At 37.4% G+C, this 15,366-nt stretch overlaps 1 protein-coding gene across 2 annotated transcripts in view; it reads right to left on the reverse strand.

Moving 5' to 3' along the window:
• The window catches only part of SEL1L (SEL1L adaptor subunit of SYVN1 ubiquitin ligase), a 60,888-nt gene that overhangs the window by 25,100 nt on the left and 20,422 nt on the right, over positions 1-15,366 (reverse strand). Inside the window, exons 4-9 of one of the 2 annotated variants that reach the window (XM_004055539.5) lie at positions 7,946-8,113; positions 6,073-6,178; positions 4,583-4,745; positions 1,476-1,529; positions 1,326-1,385; positions 275-356 (exon numbers count right to left, since the gene is read on the reverse strand). In XM_004055539.5, the coding sequence (XP_004055587.3) occupies positions 275-356; positions 1,326-1,385; positions 1,476-1,529; positions 4,583-4,745; positions 6,073-6,178; positions 7,946-8,113 (633 nt within the window). The remainder of the gene's footprint in view (positions 1-274; positions 357-1,325; positions 1,386-1,475; positions 1,530-4,582; positions 4,746-6,072; positions 6,179-7,945; positions 8,114-15,366) is intronic. The other variant, XM_055361853.2, reaches the window with a different exon arrangement.

Here is a 15,366-nt window from a genome sequence, read left to right on the forward strand (position 1 = left end):
GACGAACACATTGTTAAAGGAAGCTGTTTTTACAGTAGTCTATATAGATCGCAAATCAGTAATCTATTAATAAATTGAACTTTTTTCACAACACAAATAGAACCTAAAGCAAAATTATATAAAGAAAAAAGTACTTCTGAACCTCAACTAGTTTAAAGATGAGTCCACATAAAGGAGCCATTTATAATACTTCAAATAGAATAAAAATAGAAATGTTTAAAGTTAATTCCATTTATTTTTCTTCCCTAAAAGGTAAAAGGGTAAACATAGATACCATGATTGGCAACAAGACGATAGTGAGTCAGGGCAGATTCACAACTCTGGAGGACGCCGATGCCAGCCCAGTATCTGTAACCCTGTAAAACAGCTTCACGTGAGGAGGCAGCAGTTTCACGTACTTCAGTGTCATTCTTCATGGAACAAATAAAGCTAAGCATACCCAGAATTTTGCTGTCATTTGATCCAAGTACACTAACACCTTATTTATGCTAAGTGTTAGGTTTTGAGGTAATGGATTCAGCAACTTCAACAAGAAGGCCATAGCTAAGAACAAGGAAATAAATAATATAGTTCCTAGAGCAATCAAAATATCATAAATGTCATAAACTTTATTTTTGAAGTGTGTGCATTTTACTCATAAGAGAAAAATTATAAGGGCTTTTGCTTAGAACCAGTTTTAATCTTAGACACAATTTTATTAAAAATGAGTTAATCTTCCAAATTAGCAAAGAAAAAGTAACAAATTAGCAAAATAGAGAAAATGAGACTACTGGAAGCAGGCACAGTGTCACTAGCAATAAATGACCAGAATAAATGGGAAGACAGCCAATCATGAAGAGTAAAAAACAGAAAGTAGAGCTCTCTGGAGTCATTCTGCACAAATAACTTCATGAACTTTAACAATTCTTAGGGCATTGTTGCAAAATATTGTATAATATTTCATGTTGTTTTTCTATAGCCACCATTTACAAAATTTTGAAAAACTAAAGAAAAATTTTAAAAATTATGATAATCTAATTTAAAAAATGATTCTGACAATTCCAACTCAGAGAAAATTTAAAAAGAGCCATTTATCAGATCCCTCTTTTTAGGGACAATCAGCCAAACTAATCATTTTAAAGAAAAATTGTGGACTCCACCAACTTTCATTCACATGTAGATTCCATGTGTTATATCCATTAACAAGAATTTGAAGGAAGTTCAACTGAATATTTGGTCTTAATACAAGCAAATCTGGATCATGAAAGCTGAAAAAGTTGTGGCCGCTATAAACCACAAATTCTTCTGATATTAATATTATTAGCCTTCCACTACAGTCTACTTACCAAAACCATGTGGGCTATTAGATTGCCCCCAAGAGCTCCAAATGTATAATATACAAGAGCCTGTGAAAGAACAAAACATGTTTAACTGAACATAGGCACGCATTTATTCAATTCAAATTGTAATATGCAATAAAGTTTTAATAGTATTACCTTTGCCTGACTTGAATTAACACCAAGTCCAGAGGCATACAGAAAGCCAAGAGCCTGAAATAGATGATAAAAGTAAGAAATCTTGCTTTGGTGAAGGTTTATCCAAGACAGACACAGACAAACACAGTTTTATATACTACGAAAAAATGCAAGAGTCTTTAAATGCTAAAAGATTTGAATTCAAGTATGTACAAACACGGATTAAAGAGCCTTGGAAAAGCATTCAGAGTTTTACACATTACACAATTAAATTAAATGTAGCATTGTTTAAAAAAAATTTTATTTATTTGTGGCTTTTTTTTTTTTTTTTTGAGACAGGGTATCACTCTGTCATCCAGGCTGGAGTGCAATGGCACGATCTTGGCTCACTGCAACCTCCGCCCACTGGGTTCAAGTGGTTCTCCCACCTCAGCCTCCCAAGTAGCTGGGACTATGTAGAAGCATATGCCACCACGCCCAGCTAGTTTTTGTACTTTTTGGTAGAGACGGGGTTTCACCATGTCGGCCAGGCTGGTCTCGAACTATTGACCTAAAGTGATCCACCCGCCTCAGCCTCCCAAACTGCTGAGATTACAGGGGTGAGCCACTGTACCCAGCCACAATTAAATGTAACTTTATTTTTATTAATTTATTTTTTCCGAGACAGAGTCTTGCTCTGTCGCCTAGGCTGGAGACCAGTGGTACAATCTCGGCTCACTGCAGCCTCTGCCTCCCAGGTTCAAGCAATACTCCTGCCTCAGCCTCCCGAGTAGTTGGGATTACAGGTGCCGCCACCATGCCCAGCTAATTTCTTTTTTGTATTTTTAGTAGAGACGGGGTTTCACCATGTTGGCCAGGCTGGTCTTGAACTCTTGACCTTGTGATCTGCCTGCCTTGGCCTCCCAAAGTACTGGGATTACAGGCATGAGCCACCACGCCCAGCCAAATGTAACTTTAAACAAGACAAAAAGTTTAGCTTGAGGACAATTTAATACTAACTAGAAAGACAAAGCTGAATACATGTAAACATGACTTTATCTTTATGAACAGCCATTATGAAGACAACTCCCGCTATAGGTACATCAGCATATTTCTCTATATATGCAGAAAGGAATACACTATGAAAACAGACAAGATATGAATTACCAAGATAAACTATCTCAGGTATAAAAAGAGGAGCAAGGGGTCAAGCTGAAGAGGTCAAGGGAGAAAGGCTGCTCTACAATGTTAGAGCACACATGATTTTCTAAAAATAAAAACACAAAAATGGAAGAAATAATGCATTGGTGAAGTTCAACCTTTTCAACCCTTTGCCTTCTATGGATCATCCTTGATGATAGGAAAGTATAAGCCAACATGACAAAGGCAGGTGTGGCAGAGACTGGAGTGCTCACTGAAATCATGAGCTCCTCCACATTTTCCAGCCTCTCTGTAGAATCACATGCCTGGGATATGGCTGTCAGGGATGTAAGCCTGAAAACACCCTAATGAATCCTGAGGCTCTCTTTTCTCACTTCATCATGGCACGGAAGCCCCGTGTAGCAATCAGTGTAGCTACATAACAGAAACAGCCCATGACCAGGAGTCACTACTCAGAAAAGAGTGATGCCAACAGGAGAGCTACATCAAATCTAGCATGAGCAAGAAATAACTCTCTGTAGTATTAAGCCACTGTGATTTGCCGGTTTTGTCTGTTGCATCAACTAGAACCAATTTTCATGGAGAGAGTGCTTTGCAACATATAAAGTGCTGTGGCTTTGTAAGGTTCTAATATTAGAGGGAACTGATGCCTTATAAAGTAAAACCGTTCTTCAGAGCAGAATACCTCTGAAAATAAGAATATATATGTTTTTATATAAACTGATTCACGCAAAGAAGAGAAAAACCTTTGAAAACAAAGGGGAACAATTAAGATATAATCTGTTTATAATAAAATACCGAGGAAAGAGCTGCAGAATTGTTAGGTATTCAGTTCTAAGAAAACAACTGTTATGACTCCTGTTATTGTTTATATAGTTTGAAAACAGACTTTCCTTGTGATTAGATATTTCACTTATCTTTAAGCAAGTCTCGCAGCTTGAATAAGCTTGAATTACTGAAGGAATTTTAAATAAATATGATGGCCCCCTAAATCCAGGTGTCAATCTTAGCATTATTAATGGGGAAACCACCAGATATGTTATCAACTGATGTGATACAATGTAGAATACAGAACATCCCTTGTAATGTAGTCTAGCCAAAAATATTTTACCTGTATTCATCAGCCTTTAGCTGTGACATCCTATTGACAGGAAATACAGGTGATGAAGAAACAAACTAAAAGCCACCATGAAAACAAACTGAGGTAGGATATTCTGCAGAAAAACTGGCCCTATCTCTAATATAGACAAAAAAGGCATTGGGGTATACTAGATAACAACCAAATGTAAGGTAGAGTCCTGGATTGAATACCGGTTTGGACAAAACAGGTATAAAGAAAATTTTTGGGTTCAACATCATATGAACATAGTGTGGGTATTATATGACTTAAAATGTGCTGGGATGAAAAGGTGAAGTTCCAGAACAATAGACAGTGATATCTCATTTTAATAAAAATATCGTGTATATATACACAAAGAGAAAGACCTATTACAGAAAGATATGCACGCACACTAATATATTATTACTCATATTTGGGTGGTACATATGTGATGTGTACTTCTTAGTTTTGTTAGTTTCTATTTCTAGTTTCCTATAATGGACATGTACTGCTTCTGTAATAAAATACTTTTTTAAAAAAACACCAAGATTAACACGAGCTGCAACATCTGAACTTTGGAAAAATGCAATGGTGAGTAATTTCAGATAAAAAGTAATTATCTTCATATTTCATTCTCTACAGATCTAATTTGGAAAAGTACAAATGTAATTGTGGCAAGGCACAACTGCAAAAATGTCTTCCATGACCATAAATGTTCCCAGACTAAGGAAAAAGACTATCCAAGAAGACTGATAAAATGGTCAGCCACAAAATTGGTATTTATCTTCCAGTCTGACTTTTTAAAAGAAGTCAGGACATAGAGAGTAAACTGCTTTTAAAACTAACAAGTGTTACATGCAGAGAGATTCTTCACTGAGAATGTACTTACAGTCTGTCCCTTGGGAGAGCCTTCCTCAGTCAGCTTCTCAAACATCTCTCTCGCTGCCTGGATATTCTGTGGCAAGTAATCACCAAATAAAAGAGCATATGACACTCTCTCCAGGGCTTTGGTATGGTTCATGCTTGCTGCCTTTTGGAGATACCGATATGCTCTTTAAATGTAAACAATTAAAAACCAAATTAGTAATGTTTTGAAACTGCCATTAAGTTTTTTTGACCTACTAAAACGCAACATAAATAATTTCCTTATGTTACAAAACCCCTTTGATAATCTTTTTGAGATGGAGTTTCACTCTTGTTGTCCCGGCTGGAGTGCAATGGCATAATCTCGGTTCATTGCAACCTCCACCTCCCAGGTTCAAGCAATTCTCCTCCCTCAGCCTCCCGAGTAGCTGAGATTACAGGCGTGCACCGCCATGCCTGGCTGATTTTGTATTTTTAGTAGAGACGGGGTTTCACCATGTTGGTCAGGCTGATCTCGAACTCCTGGCCACCTCAGCCTCCCAAAGTGTTGGGATTACAGGCGTGAGCCACCACGCCTAGCCACCCCCTCTGATAATCTTATTTCTATTCAGTCATATTACTTATATATGTAAAAAACATCCCTTTTTTTTATTTTAATTTTTTTTTGAGACAGGGTCTTCCTCTGTTACCCAGGCTGGAGTGCAGTGGTGTGATCACAGCTCACTGCAGCCTCTCTACCTTCCAAGTTCAAGTGATCCTCTTACCTCAGCCTCCCAAGTAGCAGGGACCACAGTGTGCACCATCATGCCTGGCTAATTTTTAAATTTTTTTTAGAGACAGGGTTGCACTATGCTGCCCAGATTGGCTAGCTATTTTGTTTTTCATATAAGGTACCAGTTCTCCCTGTTATCCTAATATCTTGAAATAGTCTAATTATACTAACAGTAATTCTAAAAACTTCTATTAAAAAAAGTTAACCGATTTGCAATAAGAGAATATGCTGGTGTCCAGTATACGATCTAATAATAACTGTTGCAATTTTCTTTTTAAATCTTTGCAGACTACAAAAATGTCAGCTGAAATTAAAAGGACGTAAGATGTTACGAGATAATCACTTGTTCTGTTTTTTCCAAGCACAAATTCCTAAATTCCAGTCAAAAATTACAAAGCAAAAACAAAAAACGTACTTGACAACAATTCTTTTTGTTTTATGTCATTTTGAATTCTAAATAGTATATGCATGCTTGGTTCTTAGAAACTACTACAACTTGAGTCAATCATTGCCATTTTACTCACTGTTTGTTACTGTAATCAGTATTACAATTTTACCTTAACAAACTAAAGTGTGGTAAAAGCAATGCTACTAATGCCCGTAAGTTATATTACGTTTTCTTGTAATGGAACTTAAAAAAATCTTCTGCGTCTCTGGCAGTGCACTTTTTAAAGAATGTAGTTGCTATTTGTCTCAGTAATGGCCTGTCATGGGGGAAAAGTGGACTTAGCAGTGCTACCTACTCTCTTTTTTGGCTTTTCTTATTGCTTCCATTAAGGATTTTCATTCCAGTTTGATACATCATTTCTGCTTCCTGCATCTGCCGTCTCTTAGCAGCCTCTTCTTCAGCTAAAAACAAAACGTCAGATGCATTTAAATGGATTTTAATTCTACATCAATTATCAACCATTAGTATTCTTTCTTTTGGGCAGTCATACAAACAAAATGAATGATCTTTCACTATTCCCAAACATGATTCTAAAAACACTTAAGTGTGGCCTTTACATGACACAAGATAAAACTTAAAAAAAAAATATATAGACACATATATAAAATTCACTGAAATCACTTTTTTATAGAAATACCAATACCAAGCCACTCTTAGAGGGTACTTTTCTGTTAGTAATGCTAACTTTTTAAACATAATTCAACTAAAATTTCAGATTATATGTGATATGGTTTGGATCAGTGTCCCCACCAAATCTCACATTGAATTGTAATCCCTGGTGATTACAATCTCTCTCACCTGTAAGGCCTGGTGAGAGGCGACTAGATCATAGGGGTGGTTTTTCATGAATGGTTTAGCACCATCCCCTTGGTGCTGTTCTTGTGATAGTAAGTTCTCACGAGATCTGGTCATTTGAAAGTATGTGGCACCTTGCTCCTCACCATCTCTCTCATTCCTGCTCCCACCATATGAGATGGCTGCATCTCATATGGTAAGTTTCCTGAGGCCTCCCAAGAAGCCAAGCAGATGCCAGCATCATGCTTCCTGTACAGCTTGCAGAACTGTGAGCCAATTAAGCCTCCTTTATTAATAAATTTCCCAGTCTCAGGTATTTCCTTACAGCAGTGTGAGAATGGACTAACACAATATGCCAAAGTCAGCTAAAATAAGGTCAAGACATAAGAACACAGTAGTCAGAAAAATACTGTTGGGGTCAAAGGACACTTTAGCTCTATTGGAAATACTGTATATCTTTACAAGGTGAAAATATTTGATTAACTATATAATACAAGTTAGTAAAAAATTGATTTTTATTAAATATAGAAACTGATTTAATGTTCAAGTTCACCAATTTTTCAAACTGATGTAACACTGAAAATCACAGAACTGTTATAGATTTTTCAAAAGTTATTTTGCTACTGTAAGAACTCATCAAAAGAAACATATTTCATTAGAACCAGTATTTACAGAAACAGAAGCAAATTCTTATAATATAAAAAAAATTCTGGTGCATTAACTGGAGTACCCAGTCACGCTGGCCTACATCTAAAGATGGACTATATTTGATGTGCTCTTTTAGGATTGCCCAAATATTCTATAACAGCCATTATTTTTTTAAAAATTGGTGTTTAAGGGGTTATGTTCAAGATTTTCTGTTGTTTTTTCATAGTTAGAAAGTTTTTCCTGAAAATAGCTTTCCTTAGAGGTCAGCATCTTTATAATGACATTTATACTAAAGATGGTTAAATACACTGTATTTGTCAAATGTTACCTTGGTATAGCATATTTCACCTTAAGTATTTTTAAAAAGTTATTTATTTTTCTTCTAATCACTATTAACCTTCTCCATATTGGCCCAGTTTCCTTTACTGCCCCCCAAATGTTTTATGTTTAATAATTTATCAGCCTGCCTGAAGGGTTTAACAAAACAACCTGTGTATACCAATGGAAAACCATCTCTAAATAAAACGTGAGTGTGACTTGAGTGACAGCCTGAAAATAAATACACCACGTTTCCCACTCTTAAGTCCACTCTTTAAGGCTGTAATGACATCAGCAACGCTGGCCATTTCTGACCAATGTGGAAAAGGATGGCTAGAAAAAGGCCTTAAAAACATTGCCCTAGACATAAAGCAATGCAGATCTGCTTCCTACTGAGCAATACTTACTTTCACAAAAGCCCCACTTTTCATCTGCTTTGTAGTCATAGGTTGTAGCACACCACAGTCTGCCATCTTCCCTCCCATCTGATGTACATTCATCATACTCCTTATCTAGGAAAAGAAAAGGGAAGTGGCAGGGCTCCCCATGTGCTGTGCCTTCAATGGCGGTCAAAGCTGGAATGACAAGAAATAAAAATCTAAACATAAAACAACACCTCTGGTATTCATGGATTCAATGCCATCAATTTTGGCTGTTGGAATTTGAAGCAAAGATTCATGATGACTGATTTGTAACTGGGAACATAAAAGGGCTAGCAATGATTTTGATTAGGGAGGACTTGGTTTAGTCAATTTAGTGAGCATGGCTAGCTGACTACTTAGCATCTGTGTCTAGGTTAGACTTTCTGAAGTTCCTGATATATAACCTTAGGATATTAAAGGTCTACTGTAAAACTCCTGCCCAAAAAGTAAGCAAAAAATAAGGCAAAATGCAAGTGAATCAATTCTACTGCTCAGCACAGCTCTCCTTGTTTCTGAATGCTGTAAGTCAATTTCTTCAGTAATACAGAGTTACAAAGGGCAAATGCTCCCCCCAAGGCAAAGCTAACCACTCACACACTCCTCTGCAATCCTGTGGCATTTTATTAGAATACTTATCACATGTATGGAAGTTCCCACTGGACTTTGAGCTTGTTAAGGGTAGAGACTGCATCTGTAATTTATTCTATAAATTATTTATGAGTATCTCTTAGGTGTTGAAAATTATGGTAGGTGCTAGAAATGAGGTGGATCAGAGATCTTTGCTACACACAACTTACTGCCTAGCCAGGAAGAGAGATACTAAGCAAATGTGTGATGGATGCTACGGAAAGGAAAGCCTCCCCTCTCAGGAACTGAGGTTTCAATTGAACCTGAAGGGCGTGCAGGAGTAGCAGTGAATGAAAGGCTCATGGGTGGGGTGGGTAGGAGTACTCAAACAGATTGGTGCTAAGGTGACAAGAATCAAATGAATGGCAAAGTGGACAACAGAAGACGCTAAAGCAGCATGAGGAAGACAGACTGGGGAAGACCTTACATGTCTTAATAAGGAGTTTGAACTTTTATCCTGAGAACCATGGAAACTCACTGAAAAGTTCTGCATAGGACTGACATGCTCACATTTTATTAAAAGAGTGGAAAGTATGTAAAAAGTAAGGCTGGATGCAAGGTGACCAGTTTAAAGGTTGTTAACAGTAATCTGAGAAGCAATGGTAGCCCGGAGAGGGGAATGGAATGGAAGAAGTGGATGTACTCAAGTGATGCTAAGGAGGTAGATATGGTACCACTTTCTAGATGTGTGGATAAGAGGAAAGTTGAGTCAAGGAAGATATCCAGGTGCTTTAGGGGTACATAGATGGCTGCCCTTACTAAGATACAGAATTCTAAAGAAGGAGGAGGTTACTGGGTAGGTACTGCTACATTCAAGGTGGCTATTAAAAAAACAAACAAAAAACAAAGAAAAAACCCACACACAAAAAACAGCAAAAGCAAAACATAAGTGAAAATGTCTTAAACATGTTTCAGTTATAGCTAAAAAAAAAAAAAAAAAAAAAAAATTCTCCAGTACACAGATAACACTTGAATTCAAGGGTATGCATAAGAACGCTGCATGAGAGGTATATGAGAAGACCAGAGGTCCAGGACTAAGCCTAAAACCGTACACAGTAGGTATGAGCCCATGTCAGCTTCCACTGGTTGCTTTTACATGGAGAATTTAACTGGGTAGCAGAGCTCGGTCATGAAGGGTATAGATTCCGGGGTCAGAACATTTGATGCAAATCCTACCACTTACTAGCTGTGCACTTTGAGCAAATTATTTAATCTCTTAAGATTACTTAGAGATAACATCCTTATCTCCAAATAGGAATAACAGTCCTTATTGTTTGCAAAGACTGACTGAGATAATACAGGTAAAGGACTCATTATGGTGCCTATCACTTTAGGTAATAAGAGTTCAAGAGATGGCAGCTGCTATTATTATGGGCATCCCTGCTCTGAAGGCTAGAAAGTATCCTTTCTTTCCAGTGTAAAAAAAGACATATCCTACAATACTAAATTAAAACATACTTTCAATAAGCTATGAAAGACAAAATGAATTTCAAATGGTTTACACCAAGTAAATGTCACTCATCATCCTGGTAATAAGAGGCAAATAACTTTTTTTACCTTTGCTTTGTCTATGTTTTAAAGAAAGGATCTCTAATGCAATGTATAGGCAAGGAATCCTTTAGCAACAACTTCAGAGGAGTCATTCTGACTACAGAATTTGGAAAGGACATCCCTATACACTGCTACTAGATCCAAATCTGCCGCTGCTTTAGAAAGACAGTGTTTGAGAGCCAGGCACGGTGGCTCACGCCTGTAATTCCCAGCACTTTGGGAGGCTGAGGTGGGCAGATCACTTGAACCCAGGAGTTCGAGACCAGCCTGGGCAACATGGTGAAACTCTGTCTCTACTAAAAATTCAAAAAATTAGCTGGGTGTGGCAGTGGATGCCTGTAGTCTCAGCTACTGGGGAAGCTAAGGCAGGAGGATCACTTGAACCTGGGAGGCGGAGGCTGCAGTGAGCCGAGAAAGCGTCTGTAGAACTGCAGTTTGTAAACCTGAATTTCAAATTAAATAGCAAATCACGGTTTAAAAGAATTAATACTTCTATGATAATAGAAATCTTTGTCTTAAAAACAAATAGCTTATCATAGGAATTCTAGTTTGCCAAAACTTATATTTTCTAAATGTTTCAAATATATGAAATAATTCCCTTTCATGTGATGAACTATACAACAGAAAAGAAACTGGAGAGAGTAAAAAAAATTTTTGACAACAAAAGGTTTTCATCTACTGCTGATTCAGCACTGACATAAGGAGGAAGAATCCTCAGGAGGCACTTGCTTCATCAATTTAGTCAAAACTGCAACCTGTCAAAATAATTCATTAGTGAGTTACTACAAAGAAAATTTGTTTCTCTCAGCTACCTTCTCCAAGGGAAATCACAATATGGAAAGTGTTACTACCTTTTAAACTTGTTCTAAAATCTTCCAAAAGTTACTGATTGGGACTCTCTAGTTTCAAATCGATTATCTCAAACAGAAACTCCTCACAATAGTTTTAATTTCAGTTAATTTTCTTTCTATGGAGAAATCCTGCAATAATTTCAAAGCCATCCTTTTAAAAACCTCCACTAGAAGAGTATCAATTTTAAAAACAAGGTAATCACTGCTCCGGTATAATGAAGCTGACAGGTTATGCAATTTAAATTAGCGATAACCAGTAATCAAATCTGACACCATGAAAGGGAAAAATGGGTTCTCAGTTCTGTAGCTTCAACGTAAAAATTCACATTTTCTAGATAATGAATCATATTTTGGCTCTACAATTAATGACACAGTATCCCAATCTATTTAGACCTCAAGAGGAAGATATTTATAGTACAGAACTTATTGTAATAATGAACAGAATGCTTTACACTTCAACTAGTAGAAATCTGCTCTTGCAAAGTCAATTAAAATCAGTCAAGAAAGTAAGAAAAAGTAAAAAGCAAAATAAAACGGAAAATATGCAGTGTTGGCCAGAAGATGGGTAAATAGGCACTTTCATACTCTTAGCAAGTGTATGGATTAATACAATCTCTTCAAGAGGGGCATTTGGTAACATCTATTAAAATGTAAAGGTCCATATCTTCAGATCCAGCTTTTCTACTTCCAGGATGTTTACTTAAAAAAATGCTCCCATAAACACACAAAGAGATTATGTACAAGAGAATACTTGTACAGTATCCTAATTTTAAAAACATAAAACCAAATGAACTCAAAGATCTACTGATAGGAAACTGGGTAAATACACTATGGGGCAGCCATTAAACGAAAACCGGGGCATCGTCAACACGGAAGGAATTAAAGGTCCCTAGAGAGTAGTGGAGCCAGGGAAGAGGATCAAAGGCTGAGTCCTGAGGCAAGCTCATGTTTCAAGATCAGACAAATTCTAAGGAACCAGCAGCCAACTGAAGAAAGTATCTTCAGGGAAAAGAACACTAGTGAGGGGTTAAGATGAGGATCAGGTACCGACCAGGTATTCAGCAATTAGAATGTGACTAGTGGAGAAGAGTAGATTTAGCAGTCTGGAGGAGGCTCAAGCCTTGCTGGAGCTGGATTAGAGAACAGGAAGAGAGAAAGGGAAATCAGTGATTATAGAGAACGCTTTCAAAGAATTATGCTATAAAGGGGAGTAGAGGAGTGGGATGGTAGCTGGAGGGGGACTAAGGGATACAAGATTTTTGTTTTTAACAGATAAGATATTACAGTATGCTTGAACATTGAAGGAAAGAATCCAAAACAAAAAAGGTAAACATAGCTAGAATGCTGATATCTCTCTCTCTCTCTCTCTCTCTCTCTATATATATATATAGACAATTAAAGAAAGGCTAGGGGAATATAAGCACATCTTTTTCTCACTTTAAATTGTAAAATCAAAACAAAAAACTAAAAGTTAATTTCTTGATCTATACAGATAAACAAAAATAATTTAGCTTAGCAAATTTCTCATTTTAAGAACTTTTACAGTTTACATAGGTGATATTTAAATAAGAAAATTATCTATTTAATCAGGCTGTCTCTCTGAAACAATCTGGTACTTCCAAACAGAGTACTAAGTAGCATATGAATCAAATATACCTGTAGTCAAAGATAGCTGAGAAACAATGATTTAATGTTAAAAAGCTACCAACCTCAAGACAACTGTCATAGTGTTCATCAATTTTAGTAAACACCAACATAAAAGCTCAACCAAGCAAATGATTGTCACCAAAAAAAATCTCCCAAGGACTATGAACAAAGCACCAGTACATATGGTTTAAAGGAAACAAAGTACTTGACTTAAAATAAGTGATATAGGCCAAATGATACAGGCAGTATTTTACTGTTGTCTGGGAATATGCTATAGTAATATTTTGGGGAAAATACCAATGATATGTAATTTGCTACAGACTGCTTTCACCAAAAGTTGAAAACTGCTAAATAAGGTCTAGAAACTATCTTTGTAAATAAACACACGCTATACGAAGAAAGCCACTGCTTTACAGATTAAAATGTATTTTTCAGAAGATGTATTCATATGCAGAATGAACAAAACGTTAAGATCAGGGTTCACACAAAGCTCAGCTCGTTCTGTGAGAAGCAACTAATCATTTTAAAATACACTGAGAAAGCAGCACAATCACTGGCCCATGTGACCAGAATAAAGTGGCAAACTTCATATTAATCAGGTGACAGGCACCGTCAAAAACCATCCAGAGTAAAACTTCCTCAGGAAAGCTGCTATTTAAGAACAGTGGGTTTCTCTAAACAACGGCTTTAAAGACACGTGAGTTTTCAAAGCTGTGGTGTGGCTGGGATCTACAAGGATGGTCTCCTAAAGGAGTTTCCTTGCACAAATAATTTGCTTGTAAAACCAAATCAAACCAAAGAAACAATAACAAAAAAAGCCTTTTCATGAAAGTCAGGACCTGTTGCAGGCAACTGCCTATTCTTCTATCTTCTGTTTAATATGATTGCTAGGTTAAAGGTCGTTCCTTCCCTGCCATCCCCACTTAAGCAACAATGAAGTAGAAATGCCATTCTGTTGCTCAACAAACTTGCTTCAGAACCCAATTTTAAGCAAGATGTAGTCAGTTTAAACTCAGTTCCTTTTGTGCCATTTGAAATAGACCAAGATGCCAATTACTCTATTTTTCTTTTTTAAGGCTATAAGGATGTGTTTACTGCAGAGACAAACAGTAAGAAAGTATACAAAATTAAAGAAAAATGACAGTTATCTTTACCTATCACTTCAAGTTATTTCTGTCAAGAGGTAATGACAGTTAGTGAAAAAATAAGTTCTGGAGCTTTTTCATTTGCAAACTTATTTTTACAAATGGCTTCTTTTCACATAAAGGATTTGTGATGGTTAATTTTGTGTGTCAACCTGGCTGGGCCATAGTGCCCAGATATTGAGTATATCATTGTTCTGGAAGTTTCTATGAAGGTGATTTTTGGATGAAATTATTTAATGGACTTTGAGTAAAGCAGATTATCCTCCATGATGTGGACAGACCTCACCCAGTCAGTTGAAGGACTGAGCAGAATGAAGACTGAACCCTATGAGGAAGAAATTCTCCAAGCAAATGGCCTTTGGTTCTGTTTCTCTGGAGAACTGTGACTAATACAGGATCATACTAACTGAACTACTTTTCAATAGGACATTTTTTTGCTTAACATATCATTGACATTCTTGTAGGTGGCAGACAGGGCAGACTGCCTCATTACTGATTCTGAACCACTTCCCCAGGAGAAATAGTTTCAGAATTCTCCTAGTGTCTTCTGAAAATGCTTCTGCTCTTCTGATGCAGGCAACACTTCTTCCTGAGGACCCAGGCCCTGAAGGTGCAGCCACTATCAGATTTGACCACATGGAACAAACATGAGGATGAAGCCAGTCTACTGAGGAGCTGAACAGGAAGAAAGGGAGAGCTGGAGTCTCTGATGGCACAAGTCCTGAACTGCCTATCTGTGAGTTCTAGTTACATGAGCCAAATAAACTTCTGGTTCTGCCATTGTCTGATGGATTTTTTTATTTACAACAAAACCTGTTCCTTTTAAAATGGCTATGAGTATTCTATAATAGGGAATACCACAATGTAATCATTCTCCTTATGATGGCCTTTTAATTATTCATTCATGATCAACAAATGTTTATTGAGATGATATGCAGAAAACAGTTAACACAGCAAGCCTGACTAGTTATCTTTTGAAAGACTGCTTATCATGTGGCCCTCGGCTGCTATCTACAAAGTTAGATTTTGGAAGGGTTCCCACTGAGAGGTGAAGCCAGCTGGGCTTCTGGGTCAGGTGGGGACTTGGAGAACTTTTCTGTCTAGCTAAAGGATTGTAAACACACCAATCAGCACTCTGTGTCTACCTGAAAGTTTGTACATGCACCAGTCAGCACTCTGTAAGAACGCACCAATCAGTGCTCTGTGTCTAGCTAAAGGTTTGTAAACGCACCAATCAGCTCTCTGTAAAATGGACCAATTAGCAGGACATGGGCAGGGCCAAATAAGGGAATAAAAGCTGGCCACCTGAGCCAGCAGTGGCAACCCCCTCGGGTCCCCTTCCAGACTGTGAAAGCTTTGTTCTTTCGCTCTTCACAATAAATCTTGTTGCTGCTCACTCTTTGGGTCCACACTACCTTTATGAGCTCTAACACTCACTGCGAAGGTCTGCGGCTTCACTCCTGAAGTCAGTGAGACCACGAACCCACAGGAGGAACAAACAACTCCGGACGCGCCACCTTAAGAACTGTAACACTCACCGCGAGGGTCCGTGGCTTCATTCTTGAAGTCAGCCAGACCAGGAACC

This window comes from Gorilla gorilla, chromosome 15 (assembly GCF_029281585.2).
Source record: "Gorilla gorilla gorilla isolate KB3781 chromosome 15, NHGRI_mGorGor1-v2.1_pri, whole genome shotgun sequence".
NCBI lineage: Eukaryota > Metazoa > Chordata > Mammalia > Primates > Hominidae > Gorilla > Gorilla gorilla.